Source organism: Parasteatoda tepidariorum, chromosome 2, assembly GCF_043381705.1.
Source record: "Parasteatoda tepidariorum isolate YZ-2023 chromosome 2, CAS_Ptep_4.0, whole genome shotgun sequence".
NCBI lineage: Eukaryota > Metazoa > Arthropoda > Arachnida > Araneae > Theridiidae > Parasteatoda > Parasteatoda tepidariorum.
The window spans coordinates 92005819-92024189 of NC_092205.1; the positions used below are offsets into that span (position 1 = coordinate 92005819).

Here is an 18371-nt window from a genome sequence, read left to right on the forward strand (position 1 = left end):
TATATATATATATTGTGGCTCCTAATGCTTGATCTTGGTATTCTTTATTCCATTCAACAATAAAAATTTACTAATAATGATCGGGAAAGAGTATTTAAAATGTATAAGTGCGGCCGTTAAAGTATTGGGAATTTTAAACTCCTCCTTCCCCTCCTTGTTAACTTCCCCTCCTTTGCTCAAGTAAGAATGTCGCAACTCCATTTTTGCATTAACCTACCACTTTTTCTGAAATAAATCTAATTCTAGGAATTTCCGGATTGAATTCAAATAAAAGATTTAACTTTGCTTATAACAAAGTTAACATTTTAATGCATTTCGTGAAAATTTGTAGCTCCTTGAAGAAATTTTTTCTAGTTTTTTTCCCATCAATATTGACTTTCATATTCTAAATTTTCAAAGTGTAATTTTTCGTACATTTTTGTTCTCACTTCAAACATTTTAAAAGTAAATAGATTTTAGTGTCTTTATAAGCATTACTGACTTGTCAGTAAGAATAAGAAATTTCCTTCAGGTGTTAGACATAATGTTTCAGCGTCCCCAGTTGAAATAATTGTTACTTTTTACATACATGGCTTGTTTATTTTAATCGAATAAAAAAGACGCTCATGCGTAGCCAAGATGACAGTTAATTGCCTGAAAAAAGCTGGTGATAAAGATTTGATATACTTTCATTTTACTTTCGATCTGAACAAATTTGCAAGAGTCCATCTAATTAGATATAAAAAATGCCTAAGAAATTAAGAAACCCTTAAATAAGTTGTTATTGTAACTCATGCTGCAACTGTCAGACGAGGTCAGATAAGACCCATTAGACCGTCAGGAAATCAAAAACCAGAAAGGGAGAAACGTATAAAACACAAGACCAGCTGAACGCCATGTGTGACTGTGATCACTATCAGTGCTCCTCTTCAACTGTCAACTCCTTCTAAGACGGCAATGCTCTGTTACATTTGAGAACAAACGAAGAGCCCATGGAGGACTTCTTTGAAATTCTCAAATAAGTAGTCACGATAAAATATTTTATTGGGTCTCTCTCTTCGTATTCAAATGTTGGCCTTTATTTGTCATTTTGAAATCTCGAACGGACCTCACAATCAGTGACTCGTCTCTAATTAATACAGATTCTTTCCAGAATATTGTTAACATATAATCTCACTTAAACTTTTAACTTTCACATATAATCTCACTTAAACTTTTAACTTAAACATATAATCTCACTTAAACTTTTAACTTAAACATATAATCTCACTTAAACTTTTTTATTTAATTTAAATGGCCTTTATTTGATCTTTATTTATTATTGCTGGCTTTTGTCATTTTTAAATCTCAAATGGATCTCGACGGCCTCTTATTTTTATAATTGGCCTTTATTTATTATCGTTGGTCTTTATTTGTCACCTCGAACCGACCTTAAACTAAGCGAATCGTCTCTAATTTATTCAGATTCTTTCCAGAATATTGTTAACATATAATCTCATTTAAACTTTTAACCTAAACATATAATCTCACTTAAATTTTTAACTTAAACATATAATCTCACTTAAACTTTTAACTTAAACATATAATCTCACTTAAACTTTTAACTTAAACATATAATCTCACTTAAACTTTTTTTTATATTTAAATTGCCTTTATTTGGTCTTTATTTATTATTGTTGGTTTTTGCCATTATTGAATCTCGAACGGATCTCGACGGCCTTCTTTTGTTATTATTGGCCTTTATTTATTATGGTTGGTCTTTATTTGTCATCTCGAACTGACCTTAAAATAAGCAACTCGTTTCTAATTTATACCAATTCTTTCCTGAATATCATTAATATATAATCTCACTCAGACGGCAAGTTTCTTCGGGGAAAAAAATCACTTTTGGGTCGGATTATTCATTGCGAAATCGGTCTGAATAGCTGCTGGTATATACTTAATCATTACAAAAATGGGTCCTATGTTACATATAAAGCTGAATTTCACAAACTGTATCATTTTTAACTTTCGTAAAAGCAGTTAAAACAATAATTTTAACAAAATGCACACTCACTCGCACTTCTTCTCCAGAATGGCTTCTTGGAAGGAGTGTAGGAGAGTCGCATATTCTGCATGTCCACCCTGTACTTCCTTCTGTACCATTTGTCTGCAGATCGTACTTTGTACATGATGGTCCCTTGAGACATCCCCTTCAGGATCTTGCTCAGGGGCATCACTGAAAGAATATGGATTGTTTGATTCGGAGAAATACCTTCTTTTAAAAAGCTTTTTCTACTGACGTGGTACACTATCCGGCCAAAAGTATCCGGTTGTTACGATAGTGGAAGCATAGTGGAGCAGTGGTTGTTGACTTAACCGGTGAATGTTGACAATCGCATAGCTGCTTCGGTAAATGTCCGAAATCTATACTACGTCTAGTTAAGTGCCATTGCCCGGTATGCCCTAAATTAATGTTTTTTTAAGGTTCAGTGCTATTTCTTGGTATACGTTTGCCCGGTATACCCTACATCAGTGTTTCCCGAACGCATGACTTTTGTTTACCCTTTCTAAATTTTTCGTAACGCTGTGTACCACTAATAAAAAAATTTATGTATTTTTTACTATAAAAAAATTGCACAGAAGTTAAAAATCCCAACTGGCTGTTGACACCACTGATAATTAACTGTTAATCCTGCAAAAAATAGCCAATAGAAAAATACGTAATCGTAAATTTTCTTGATGTTCGTAAATTTTCGTTGTTTTTAAATAAAATTTTTTGAAATTTTCGTCTGTTGCGAGATATTTCGCATAGGAACGCGTATCCCCGCTAAACTGTTCCCGTACCCCTGGGGGTACGCGTACCACACTTTGGGAACACTGCCCTATATCAATGTTTTTTTAAGGTCAAATGCCACTGCCCAGTATGCATTTGACAGGTATTCCGAACACTGATGTTTCTCCTAATCTATCATCAGCAGATATTAAAATAACGAATAAATATAATAATATCAACGAGTAAATTAATATGGTGAATGTTCGAAATATTTGTTATATCTGATTTGGTATTAATTTATTCGTTGTATGTACTTATTATATTTATTCGAGATTTTAGCATCTGCTGAGGATAGATTAGGAGAAACATCAGTGTTCGGAGTACCGGTTAAACGCATACTGGACAGTGACACTTAACTAGACCTACTGTTTGTCTACGATAGGTACTCTGCTAGACATTCATCTGGAGCTGTGGGCGGTGACTATGGTAACGAGGTATGATTATTTCAAGTAGGGATGCGGGATCCCTCTTTAGGACTGGTTTCAGCGAAAGAAAAGGAGACCTCTTCATCGAAGCCACCCTCCCTAAAANCGATTTTCTTGTTATAAACATTATTTAAGAAATTTCTTTTTTTTTTTAACTATCTTTTTCAACAAAATGAATTAACATTTTTATTCATTTACGAAAAATTAGATGCCAGAGCGTTATGAATATGTTACCGTGAATGAATTAAATAAAGAGAATGTCGACTTTCACCGGTGAATGTCAACAATCACTTAGTGTCTTTGGTGAATGTTCGAAATATTTGTTATATCTGATTTGATAATAATTTATTCGTTGTACTTATTATATTTATTCGATATTTTAATATAAATAGGATAGATTAGGAGAAACATCAGTGTTCGGAGTACAGGTTAAATGTATACCGAGCATTGGCACTTAACTAGACATAGTATGTATTTCGAACATTTACCAAAGCGACTATGTGATTGTCAGCATTCACCGGTGTATGTCAACAACCACCCATTTCGATCATTCACAGTAAAATATACATAGCTTAGAGTAACAATATGAAATGTTATTTCATATTTTAGATAATTCGTACAGGACAAGTTATCAGAAACTTGCAAAAGATATTCTTAATTTAAAAAAAAAATCAAAATATACTTACGTATTGAAAATAAACAACATGAAAAATATTAAAAGAAGTTGTATAATCTGCGCATAAAGCTACAAAGAACCCTTAATATGATACAATTACAAATAGAACTCAGGCAAAGCACTCGGAAAATTAATAAAAAATTAATAGACTTGTTTTTTTTTTTAAAAAAAAAGATATGTTTGAATAAATTAAATAAAGAATTAATTAGCCACGAAAGGATATAAATTTATGGAAAACTCACATTACGTCGAATTATTAGATAAGAAGCATATTATCACTACACATCATAAAACTCATTGATAATTTAAAAAAAAAAAAGTGAAATAATTTTTACCGTCATCCGAGCCATCCTCTGACATGATATCTCGCAAAATCAATTCCTAAAAAATACGGGTTAAACGGCGAGTAATAAACGTTCTTTTAAAAATGTGATTCAATCATAACAGATGTTTGACACTCACGTACTGATGCCAAGTTTCATAAATGAACGGGAATAGAGGACAAAGGGAAAAAGGAGGAGAAAAAAATTGAGATATGAGATAGTAATGTGAGACAAGTAATTTAAATCATCTTTAACCACAGTTCTAAATGAAAATGCGTTCTTCTGAGCTTTTCCAAGACTTAGAAGGGCTGCTAGTTTTAAAGGAACGTTTTCGAAAACAATAAGTAAATAAGATTTGAGAATGCTTTATGGTAAGCTTAAAGAAACACTATTTGAAATTATGAAAAGTGTTTAAAAGGATATATGTTTGTTCGTATAGGTCGTAATAAAAATGTTTAAAAGGATTTTATGGTTAAAAGTGTATTATGTTTGTCCGTATGGATCATAATAAAAACGTTCAAAAGGATAAATGTTTGTTCGTATAGGTCGTAATAAAAATGTTTAAAAGGATAAATGTTTGTTCGTATTGGTCGTATTGAAAATGTTTAAAAGGATATATGTTTGTTCGTAAAGGTCGTATTAAAAATGTTTAAAAAGATATATGTTTGTTCGTAAAGGTCGTAATAAAAATGTTTAAAAGGATAAACGTTTGTTCATATAAGTCGTAATAAAAATGTTTAAAAGGATATATGTTTGCTCGTATAGGTCGTAATAAAAATGTTTAAAAGGATATATGTTTGTTCGTATAGGTCGTAATAAAAATGTTCAAAAGGATAAATGTTTGTTCGTATAGGTCGTATTAAAAATGTTTAAAAGGATATATGTTTGTTCGTATTGGTCGTATTGAAAATGTTTAAAAGGATATATGTTTGTTCGTATAGGTCGTAATTAAAAATGTTTAAAAGGATATATGTTTGTTCGTATAGGTCGTGATGTGAATGTTTAAAAGGATGTATGTTTGTTTGTATAGGTCATAATAAAATTTATTTCAGAATATGAAATATTTGTAAAATCTTTCCTTTTTATACTTGGTTTATTTTCGACCCTGAGAAATAAGTCACGAACACAACATTTTCCCGAAGAATCACGAGCAATTGCAATATACCAAGATGAGAGTTGATTAAGGAGAAATTCGGACTCATTCAAAATTAATTAGTGCAGACTACATTTTATAATAAGAAATCAGATACAAAAACGTCCGTTCTCTGAACAAACATACCTTTTTTTTAATGGATTCGAGTTTCTGACCCACAATATATAGGGGGTAGCCACCATCTGGGAAATAGGGTCCCCATAGTTTGGTCAAAATAGGTGAAACAGGATAATAGAATTTTAAGGAAGTCTTATGTTTAAAAATCGATTCCTCGGGAACTATATAACCGATTTCGTTCGAATTTAATATTTTGCCGTGTAAAATGAGATACTTTAAAATTATGTAAAAAATTGTATACCTTACAATTTAAATTTTTTTCTACGTTTATTAAATAAAATAATAAATATATACTAAATTTTATTTTTTGCATAGATATCTTTGGATAAACGAATTTTATAAGGGTGTGTGAAAAACTTTCAATTCGCTAGATAAGTTCTCGACATATGGCGAAATACACAAAAAATAAAATTAACATTAAGTGGTAAAAACTTTGAACTAAACCTGACAAAACTGTGGGGACTATATTTCTCAGAGTGCGACAACCACCTATATTTCGGAGATCAGAAATGTGGATTCGTCGAAAAAAAGAAATGTTTATTCAGAGAAATAACGTTTTTACGTCTGATTTCGTAACTTAAAATATCGTTTGCGTTAATTAATTAGCATATTTGAGATCACTCTTTCGAACCATTAAGAATGAGTCTTAGAACGCGAAGATCTAATCATTAGATCAAAAGTAATTTAGAGTGGTCTTTTTTTTTGGCGCACTGTACTTAGTTCCCATATCTGCTTAAATATTCGGCATAATGTTCTACAAGCTTTTGTGCCTTCCGACGGTAAGTAAATTGTTTCTTTCATCTGGCTCAAAAGAGAAACGCTTTGAATGCAGGTGTTTGTTCTTTCGCAATGTTTACCCTTACAGGCAATAATAAAACCTCTCTACTAAGCAAACTCGTAGAATCTTTATTATTGTACTCTTGTTTCTCTTTTCTAGCATTTATCATTTAATGATGTCGCGAAATAAGTTCTTTATTATTATTATTTTGTGAGAAGTCTATGCCATTACAGCCTCGGTATTATTTTTAACGATTATTTTTCACCTAACAAGGTGTTATTTTAAAGGATACTTTTACTGATACATTAACATAAAAAATATTACGTTATTATTAATTCTGTTCGTTGCCTTAATTTGATTAAGAATACTTTAACATGTCTAGTACTTCAAAAGTAATACTAGAACTTAATCCAGTATTTTTTGGACCTATTTTGGCGGGGTTTTCACATCTTTATTATATAGGAAAAAAAGAAGTGGGCGAATTCAATTTTAGTAGAGGATTCTTTGGTATCAGTTTACTAGGAATTGAACAGAAGACAAAACAAAACGAAGAGACCCTTGGATTTTAAAAAAGTTTTATAGAACAAATTCACGTATAGAATCGATTTTCTTGTTATCAGTAATTAATGCAAACTATTCTGCCAAAGAGATGCTAAAAGTAAAATTGAAGTCAATAAAAATAATCATGCTTGAGAACTGGTATTCTCAGGTAAACGGAAAAAAAAAGTACTGGAAAAACAGCCCGGAAAAATAAATGAATTAATTAAATGTTGTTTCAAAATTAATTAATATTCAAGGATTAGTTTGAAGTTTACGGAAAGGAAATTTCAATGTTTTATACTTTTTAATACGTTTATTTCTTTTTTTCATACGAGGTTTAAATAATTTCTAATACTAATATTTGCTCTTATCGTATTATGATATGATAACCAAATAAAAATAATTTTTTTTAAGCAAGTGATTTTTTTGAAGAAAAAAAAATTTTTTTATGGAAATTTTCACAATTTTTGTGAGAATTTCATCCATATAGATATATTAAGATGATAAATTAAATATTTTTAACTTATCATATAAGATAAACAAACTGAGAGAATATTGATAATTAACACCTAATATATGATATTATACTATTATAGAAGATATATAATTAAAAATATGTATAAAATTTTTAAATTTTCCTTCCTTACACTTCGAATTAATCCTTGTTTATAATTTTTTTTTAAATTATATATTTACATGTGAATAAATGCTTAATGCAAGAAATAAATTTACATAAATTTCTAAGAGAACAACCTATGACCACCATTTTGTGTATAAATTTTACATTGCGATCTGAAAAAGACTTTTTTTCCAGTGATTTTTTTCTTCCAGGATTCATTTTAAAAGTAATATTTTTGTGTTCTGAAAATCATGTTTTACGAAATGAGAATCTAATTGAGATAGATCAAATATAGCTAAAAAATTGCTGTTTAAATAAAAATTTTACATGTATTTTTGTTGTTTGCGGAAATAGGAGAGAGAGATTTTTTAAATTTGGGATGTTTCCATACAGGGACCGTGGAACCGGGGGCAAAGGGGGCCTCCCGTTTTATAAAAGAAGGATACCGACCCTTTTAAGATCAACATTTTTCACTTAATATTTGTGTTATTAAATTTACAATAAAAAAAAAGAGAATTTTTGCGTCTTAAGAAATTCTTTAAAAAAAAAATTGAAGAAGAGACTTTCGAAAAAAATGCATCAATTTCAAACGAATTTTAACATTTCCTTGGTGAAAATTATTACCAGATCATCCCTTATACACATCCTCCCGCAAAAAAAAAATGTATGTCCCTATTGCTGACCGATAAGGAAAGTCTTGGTTTCAAATGTCCCAGCGAACATAATTTTTTAAAAGAAGTGAAACAATATTAAAATTTTTTTTTTAAAGAACGGTAAATGAGAGATAAATAAATTACAGGTAAACACTTTCTTTCATTAATTTTATTTTAATTTGAAAACAATTCGAACCATGAAGTTAAAATTGAAAGTTCGAATTTTTAATTATGTGTGCTTCAGACACTCGGACTGTTACTAAATAATAATTCGGTCAATTCTCTCACTCTCTCTATACAATATATATATATATATATATATACCCCGACTCTTGAGATACTTCTGCTGTCACTGTCCCAATAAACCCTGAAAAGTTAGTTATGAAAAATTACAAAATGTAGTACTCTCAGATAGCGCGATGTGCTCTCAGATGTCCTTGGATTGGTGACATAAAATAAAGAACACATAAAAAAAAATTCTCCCAGATGAATAATAAAAGAGAAACAACATTGAAATGTCATAATGCGTCTTTCTGTTCTGAAAACGCACGTTTTCATCTTTCTAAAACAAATGGGGGGAAAAAAAGAGAAAAACATTGTTTCGTTTCATACAAGTATATTATGTACACAAGGAGGTTAATGTTTAGAACTAAAATATTGCACCTGTTAAGAGTTGGAGACATAAAAATTGCCATTAAAACGTTCAGGTATGAGAACAGTTCTGTGAAACAAGTCTCGTAATTTTAACTGAAATTTGATTAATGAATGAATTTCAGCATTTATATAATTTCTCGTCTAAGTTCAGACATCTTCTTAAGCATCCTAAAAAATGATGTTTTATACGAATAATGAATGCAACTTGCATGTAGAACACGATTAAATGCACTCATAAGTTTCAGGGCCATAAACCGGCACATTTAACAGTGCGAGGATTTAATTCTTATTTCATAAATGATGATTTTCCATTATTGATTTTCCACATTAAATGTTGGTTTATACATTCACTATTCCAATCTCACGATTAACTTTTAGCATCTTATTCTAGCATATAGTATTATAAAATAATCAGAACTCTCGTGGTGTAGCCGAAACCGAACTTCGTTATATCGCGAATGCACCTATATGACATAAATATTAACTCATAGCGACACATTTTAACAAAACAACGCTTTTTTATAACAATTTTCAAACAAGAAGAGTATAAATTTTAAGTATCCTATAAAAATGAAACTTAAACAGATTATGAAAAACTAGGGCCGCCTTAATAGCATGCAGGGCGCATGCTGTTTAAAATCGAACTGAAAAATTACGTATACATGAAATAAAGCATTTTTAAAATATGCAATAATTTTAAGAAATTTAAGACGTATTTTGATTACCCCAAAAATTCAACGTATATGAAATAAAGCATTTTTTAAATATGCAATAATTTTAACAAATTTAAACATGTTTTGATTCCCCCAAAAATTCAATGTATATAAAATAAAGCATTTTTAGACTATACATAATTTTTTTTTTAAAAAATGACATGGTAACCAGTTGCAATCCTCGAATAATTAAACTTTGAAAACCATGGAAGGTAATTAAAATAATTAAATTGAAGAAAAAAATGCGTTAAGGTATAACAAATGAAAAAGAAAATCAAAAGGTATTGATCATTTCATCAAACTGAGCAGTTATTAAAACATCTTTCAATGCGCATCAGACATAACCAGTTTAAAAGTTGTTGTCCCATAGTGCTATGTAATTCTATAAACTCTTTCGATTATTACTTTATTTAACTAATTCCATAAAAACTAAACAGAGTTGGTGGAGGTCATGCATTTTTAGAGACATTATGACTTAACATAAAACTTGCTCACATTAATTTTATTTAACATAAATATTTTTTCAGGTACGCAATGATATATCAACAGGAAGTGAGATTCGAGTACCCAAAAACGCCATCGCAATATACAGTCCCTGGCCAATATTATTAGACATAATATAAGATTCTATGTAAATTATAATTATCAGGCTGTCTATACAGCTGTATTGTTTTTACACGGATGAAACCGGTTTCTCATTTGTTTACGGTCCTGAATCAATTGGTTAACACTGCAATGCAAATTTGAAAATAAATACAAATAGGAAGTATATAAAAAATCTCCTGAATAAAAACCCATTACATGTATGTTTAAATATTAAAGTATTGCATATAAACTCGTGCAAAATATGTCATTATTTAAAAAAAACTACAGTGCGTCAAATAAATCGATCTAATAACTATAATATACTGATATAATTCTTGATATAATAAATATTCTATAATTTATATAATATATCGTCCAATTTATCCTATCGTCAAATTTATATTATATATCGTCTAATTTAACCAATTGATCCATGAGCAAGTGCAAACCGGTTTCAGTCGCTTAAAAACAATACAGCTGTATAGAGTATCACCTGATAATTAAGATTTTACATAGAATCTTATAGTGCGTCTAATAAATAGAAAAATAGATTTCGAGTTTCCCTGGTGATAAATCATTGTAATTGTAGGTGTGTGTTATGACAGTCAATCACCATTTGTAGAAATAAAAACAAAATACACGCTTTATACAATAGAAAAAATATTTTTTTTAATAAAATATATAAAGCAATGTTGTATATCCTTAGTTTCTTTTTAATACAATTTATGAAAAGTAAGATTCTCAAGGGCCCCCTGAGTGCCAGGGGCCCCTGCCCGGATGTGTCCATACGTAAAGACGGTGCTGCGAAGGACCATAACTTTCGGACCAAATGGATGAGAATTTAAGAGGATATGTTCTTCATTCAAATTCATTCAAAGGAAGGGTTCAAAATGTTTTACACTTATTATGTGATGATATCGAAGGAAATAATGGTTTAAATAATTTCTTTGCAATTTTTCCTGAAGCAAATGACTAAATTTCGGTCGCTATATTGGAAGGTACGGCTCAGTCAGACGTTCTATTGAACATTACGATAACATTGTGTCTATGGATTAGCACACGGGACATTATGAATCGGTCGTTCTAATGGAAGGGTACATACGTGCGTAGACCGTATAATAGTTTTAACATTTAATTCAAGAAATTAAGTCGAGAATTGATTGTTCCTTTTTTTTATCAAGTTATCTTTTAAGTATGAAACATCGGAGTCTCAGAATCGAAGTATTTTTCTGTGTTGCATAACTTATTAAATGCTTAATACTATAAGGTAATTTAAAAAAAAAAAAAAAGTTCTATTGAGCTGTAAAATACACATGAAAATAACAGTGAGTAAATGTGTTGTTTTATTTGAGAACTTACCTTTCTGACATGCTTCTTCTTCGTCTTTAAACTCATCGCGCTGGGAAAAACAAAAACATCTCATATTGTCAAAAGAGGGAAGAAAAAAAAAATACTAGCGATAAAGATGCGCCAATGTTTACAACATAATTATTCTCTTTCATCTAATTGTAACTTTCCGCCGCTCATTTCTTCCCACTATTGTTGAGGCAACAAGTTTTGCCAAGTTGAAACGTCATCAAAAATATGACGTAGCCGGCGCTTCAGGTAGTAATAGTGTGGTCATACACCTTCGTTTCCGAAATACCTTTGTCGTCGTTGATTCAACAGTTTGGAACAGACGTAATAGGATATATTAATGATTTATTTTCAATCATTTCTTAAAAAATTGTTCTTCAAATGGATGTAAATAGGAAAAAAAATATTATTGTAGTTGATTCAACATTTTTAGAATAGACATAAAAAGAAATCTTATTGATTTATTTTCAACCATCTTTTTAAAAATCGTTCTTCAAATGAATGTAAATAGAGAAAAATATTATTGTAGTTGATTCAATAGTTTAGAACAGACGTAATAAGAAATCTTATTGATTTATTTTCAATCAACTCTTTAAAAATCGTTCTTCCAATGAATGTGAATAGAAAAAAAATATTATTGTAGTTGATTCAACATTTTAGAATAGACATAATAAAAAATCTTATTGATTTATTTTTAATCATCTCTTAAAAAATCGTTCTTCAAATGAATGTAAATAGAAAAAAATATCATGGTAGTTGATTCAACATTTTCAGAATAGACATAAAAAAAAATCTTATTGATTTATTTTCATTCAACAATTGAAAACTCGTTCTTCAAATAAATGTAAATAGAAAAGAAAAATATCGTAGTAGTTGATTCAGCATTTTTAGAACAGACTTAAAAAGAAATCTTATTGATTTATTTTCAATCATCTCTTAAAAAATCGTTCTTCAAATGAATGTAAATAGAAAAGAAAAATATCATAGCAGTTGATTCAACAGTTTAAAATAGACATAATAAGAAAAAATAATTTATTTTCAATCAACTCTTTAAAAATTATTCTTCAAATGAATGTAAATAGAAAAGAAAAATATCATTGTAGTTTATTCAGCATTTTTAGAATAGACTTAAAAAGAAATCTTATTGATCTATTTTCATTCAACATTTGAAAAATCGTTCTTCAAATGAATGTAAATAGAAAAGAAAATATCATAGTAGTTGATTCAATAGTTTAGAATTGACGTAATAAGAAATCTTAATGATATATTTTCATTCAACACTTGAAAAATCGTTCTTCAAATGAATGTAAATAGGAAAGAAAAATATCATAGTAGTTGATTCAATAGTTTAGAATAGACGTAATAAGAAATCTTAATGATATATTTTCATTCAACATTTGAAAAATCATTCTTCAAATGAATGTAAATAGAAAAAAAAATATTATTGTAGTTGATTCAGCATTTTAGAATAGACATAATAAAAAATCTTAATGATTTATTTTCAATCATCTCTTAAAAAATCATTCTTCAAATGAATGTAAACAGAAAAGAAAAATATCATAGTAGTTGATTCAACAGTTTAAAATAGAGATAATAAGAAATAATGATTTATTTTCAATCAATTCTTTAAAAGTCATTCTTCAAATAAATGTAAATAGAAAAAAAAAACATCAATAACTTAATTTCTTGTGTTTTGGCAGTATTTGAGTTTAAAAATATGTATGATTGAGAAACGAGAGCAAAGGTATTAATGCGTCGTTTTACTGTCGCGCCTTTATCGTTTGTCATTTTATCATGGATTGCTATTTTAAACTATTCATTAAAAAATGTAGATAAAGCAATTATAAAAATTACATACTTTTTTTCTTTATTATTTTTTTCTTTCTAAATTTAGAATTTTTAGATCAGTGTACATAGCATAAAAAATATTGCACTTTTGGTGAAATAAAATGGTACTAGTTTTAAAATGTCATTTGAAACTTCGCATTTACGGTTCTGAAAAACATTTCAATTTTATTTCTATGAATCTAATTATTTATTTTATTATTTATTTTATTTCATTATTATTCATTTTATTATTATTTATTTTATTATTATTTATTTTATTATTATTTATTTTATTATTATTTATTTTATTATTATTTATTTTATTTATCAATATATTTTATTTATCAATATATTTTATTTATCAATATATTTTATTTATTTCAATTTTATTTCTAATGCCCATCATAGGTTATAATATTCCTTTCAAATATTGAATACCACATCAACATTTGGAAAAAATTTTATTGTTCATACATTATTTAATAATTTATTGTATTTTTAACGAACGCTTGGAGAAAAAAATTTAAAATATTTTGAAAACTTAAATTTTCAAAAGAATTGCAACAAATACATAAAAGTCGTGAAAAGAACGATTCAAGTTAAAGCTACAGAAGTATTTAACGGATAGAAATATAATTAATATGTTATTTAGTGAGTTTAATACATTACGAGGAAAAAATGCATAAACTAGACAATAATTTAACACTCTCCGAATTTTTATTTCTTTCCAACTATGTCACTTCAACTTGCAGTACAAGCCCGAATTTGTGCTTATTTCATACTGTAAAAATACTGTAATACTGGTATACATCAATGTTTTTTTGTGAAATATAATAATAATATTTCTTCGAAGATTTTATTTTCATAATTATCAAATTTTAATAATTACTTATGAATAATTAATGCTTACGCTGTCTTTTAATAACGGGAGAACGACGCACCAATCTCCGAGTTATTTTTTGCTTCTTCTGTACCATGATGATTAAATTAGACGTATATTAATCGACATTTAACTTAGATTATAAGGATCTTAATCTGACTATATAAGATAAATATTTTTTTTTTTTTTTACATTTTTATCGATTTAAATTTTTAAAAGAAAAGAATAAAAAAGAGTAGGAGGAAGTTATCTTGAAGAACACATGACATTCGAAAGTAATCTATCTGAAGAAAATTCATCTGCATATGTTTAGAGATCAATTCTTTTTGACATGTTGTTTTGTAGTTGTCATAGTAACATATGCACGCTAAGAGCAAAATGCTATGATAACTATGACCGAACAAAACAATTGGAGTTAAAGAAATAATATTTATGAATGTAATATTTTACAAGTAAATGTCGAAATGGAAATAATTCTTTTATTTGTAAATAATTAAAAAATAATGCATTGTGCTGCAAAAAAAATATGCCCCCACTCTAAAAAGTAGAGCATTTGTGTTTCAAAATACAATTAAGAAATAAAACCGTTACAGATTTTTTTTTTCAACATACATATATTTTATGCTATTGTGTTCAGTAAACATATATTTATAAAAACTAAAAAATAATAATAACATTTCCCCATTATTGCAGTTGTGGTGGCAGGGAGAGCCTGGTTGGTAGGGTGCCATGCCCACGCCAAGGTCGTGAGTTCGATCCCCGTCTGCCGAAGACTCTAAGTGTACAATGTGGTGACTTGTGCAAGCTAAATATGTCGGAGTCACAAAGTCTTCTAAGTTCCCATAACAAATCAATACCTCTGGGCGCACTGGATAGGAGATTGATCATGCTTTGGTTCAGGTCAAAATAACGATCTGAGGATGAATGGTTTGCAAATGTGTCATTCCCATATAACGGGCTGTGACGTATATGTGTGATGGAAGTCAAATTCTTAGCCATAGATGGCGCCACTGAAAAACAAGAAGAAATGCACCCCTCTGCCTTTAAAATAGGCTTGTCAGTACTGACAAGTGGCATAAGACAACAACATCGTAGTTTTTGTTATTTCAAGGGATTGGTTTAATCCAGTGCATATGTTGGCACTGAAGCATCGGAGATATGACAAAATTAACGATTTGCCACCGGTTACAGTTCAAATAAATATGACAATGGGCGATTGAAAAATTGCTTACCAGTCACCACTTTTTTGCACCTCCTGTTTATTCCGTAATTTTTTTTTCTTCCTTAATATGGTGATATTTTGAAGTCATTTTATTTATTTTTTATTTTTTTATTTAATCTGAAAATTGCTTTATTTCACACTCGTTTCTAAATTTTTTTTTTATTTTAGAAATAAATGTTAAAATGGTTCTCTAAGGAGAAATATTTCGTCGGTTATACTACAGGCGTTTTTTAGTCTCCATTTTTAAAGTAAAATACTACGCAAAAGCTATTTGCGAGATGCAATACGTTATTTCAGAGCATGCGCAGTATCGCTCAAGAATGGAAAATGAGCCCCGGTGCCTCAGGGGATAGAGCAATTGCCTTCAAATGAGGCGAACCGGGCTCGAATCCCAGCGATGGCTGGTCGATACGAATTCCACATCCGGCCTGCACCGACCATAGTGCTGACGTAAAATATCCTCAGTGGTAGATGGATCATGAGTTCCCTTGCCATCAAGGTAATCGTGGAAGGTTTTCGCGCTTTTCCTCTCCATGTAACGCAAATGCGAGTCAGTTCCATTAAAAAAGTCCTCCACGAAAACAAATTTCTCCCAATACTTGATCCAGGAGTTCCCTTGTCTTCTGGATAGGGTTCAAAATTACAAGACTGGGGAGTTTAACATTAGTAGTTGTAAATCCAAAAAAAATTGGGTCAGCTGTTTTACGGTTATGAAATAAAATAAAATGATAGAGGCAAATGTTTACATTGAAACAGTTCAACGACGTTTATAAAAAAGAGTGGAAAATAAGGTTAACGCTACCATTATTAACGTAATTCAAAAGCTCTACAATATCACAGGATTATTTGATATTAAAGACTCATCGCTTTTATTACAAGTCTTGAATTTGAAATAAGTATCAAAAATCAAAAACATAATAGAAGAAAGAGAACATTAGGAAAGGATGATCAATAAATATTATAAGTAAATACCTTTAAATCAGGAATAAATAAAATTTTACAAGTAAACATTTTTTCAATTTTAATTATTTTTTATGATGACAACTAAATAATGTGGATTATCATCTGACAAAAACTGGATCATAACATGTGCTATTCAATGCGAATGCATGGACGAGTCACCATTTTCACCTGATTTTTACATTGTATGTATGCAACAATTTATAAAAATATTAATTGACAAATATGGGCGATGTATCAAATATATAAACGTATCTAAACCAAGGAGTTATAAATTAAAATAGATCTAATGAAAACCCTATTTATGCCCCTTATACAATGAATGGATTGCCTATCCAATGCGTGTTGAAATGGTCAAACTTTAGCAGGACTCACAGCGAGTTCTAGCACAATGTTATTCAACAAATTTAGAGGTATTCTTAAAATGATATGAGATGGTCTATTTATAGATAGGATATCATTTTAACAATATCTCTAAATATGTAGGTTTGTAAATTGTATAGGCCTAACAATTCATTTTTCTCAAAATGCTTAATGAAAAGATATTCTATAGGCCTAACAATTTATTTTTCTCAAAATGCTTAATGAAGGGATATTCTATAGGCCTAACAATTTATTTTTCTCAAAATGCTTAATGAAAGGACATTCCATAGACCTAACAATTCATTTTTCTCAAAATGCTTATCGAAAGGATATGTGAAAGGCTATTGTATAGGCCTAACAATTCATTTTTCTCAGAATGCTTAATGAAAGGATATTGTATAGGCCTAACGATTCATTTTTCTCAAAATACTTATTGAAATGATACGTCAATGTGAGAGGATATTGTATAGGCTTAACGATACATTTCTCTCAAAATGCTTAATGAAAAGATATTGTATAGGCCTAACAATTCCTTTTCCTTTAAAATGCTTAATGAAAGGATATGCCAATGAAGTTTGCAGATTATAGAAACCAAATTCATTGTAATAAATTTTTTACTTCCATTTCGCGAAACTGATGATGGTAAAATGAAAGAAAACAAAAATTATTTCTATTTCGCACTATACAGTTACAGTTATTTGAAAAACTATCCATAAATGGCATATAAAAAAAAACATACTTTCCGCAATGGACGAATCTTTTTCATCCATATTTGATTCCATTTCGCTACTTCAGCAGGTTTTATAAACACATTCCCGAGTAAATTTTCTCTCGAACAAAAGGTATTCAAACTGATAGAATTGTGAGACTTATCAAAATGCTTTAGAAGATAAGATAAATTAGAGAGCCGTTTTATAGGATTTTTTTATCATTGATGCCAAATAGGGAACAGAAATTTTCGCAGAAATGAAATCATTTTAAATAAATGCTTACGGAGTATTACTCAAAGAATTGTAACTAAAAAGTATTTTTTGTATCTCAATGTGTCAGTGCTTGCTAAAATTAAATTTCTCTTGTAATCAAGTCGATATTTTTAATAAACGTCATCCATATACATGTTTGATGGGGGAAATGAAAAAAAAGAATTGTGATTTCGAAGAATCTGAAACGGATTGATGACATTATTTCCGAAGAATGCAGAGCGATATTTAAAACAAGAAGCACTGCAACCAACAAATATGTGTTGATCAAAAGCATCTTCTAAAAATTTATTTTTTTATTTCATAAATGTCGTTGAACAGCCGACCCAATATTTTGGGTTTACGACTACTAATGTTCAACTTCGTAGACTTGTCATTTTGAACCCAATCCAGAAGACGAGGGAACTCCTGGATCAAGCATCGGGTAAAATTTGCCTTCCTGGAGGACTTTTTTGATGGAAGTAATCCGCACTTGCGTTACATGGAGAGGAAAAACTCGAAAACCTCCCGCGGTTATCATCAACCGCAAGGGGACTCTAACCCATGATTCGTCTACAACTGAGGTTTTTTAAAGTCAGCACTGTGGTTGGTGCAAGCCGGATTCGGAATTCGTATCGACCTGCCATCTCCGGGATTCGAGCCCGGTTCACCTCATTAAAAAGCGAAGGCTCTATCCCCTGAGCCATCGAAAATTTTCATAGAAAAGGAAAATTTTTACTGCTAGCAGTCAAATATTTTTTTTCTATCAAAATG

At 29.6% G+C, this 18371-nt stretch overlaps 1 protein-coding gene across 4 annotated transcripts in view; it reads right to left on the reverse strand.

Annotated features, from left to right (window-relative positions):
* Window positions 1-17533, reverse strand: part of LOC107439279 (1-phosphatidylinositol 4,5-bisphosphate phosphodiesterase zeta-1) — a 67703-nt gene extending 50170 nt beyond the window's left edge. The window contains exons 1-2 of one of the 4 annotated variants that reach the window (XM_043052469.2): window positions 17378-17533; window positions 2036-2197 (exon numbers count right to left, since the gene is read on the reverse strand). In XM_043052469.2, coding sequence (XP_042908403.1) covers window positions 2036-2197; window positions 17378-17420 — 205 coding nt within the window. In that variant the 5' untranslated portion in view covers window positions 17421-17533. Of the gene's footprint in view, window positions 1-2035; window positions 2198-4230; window positions 4383-11389; window positions 11578-14123; window positions 14387-17377 lie in introns of those variants that run through there. The other 3 variants (XM_071177920.1, XM_043052468.2, XM_043052470.2) reach the window with 3 other exon arrangements.
* Window positions 17534-18371: the final 838 nt, after the last annotated feature.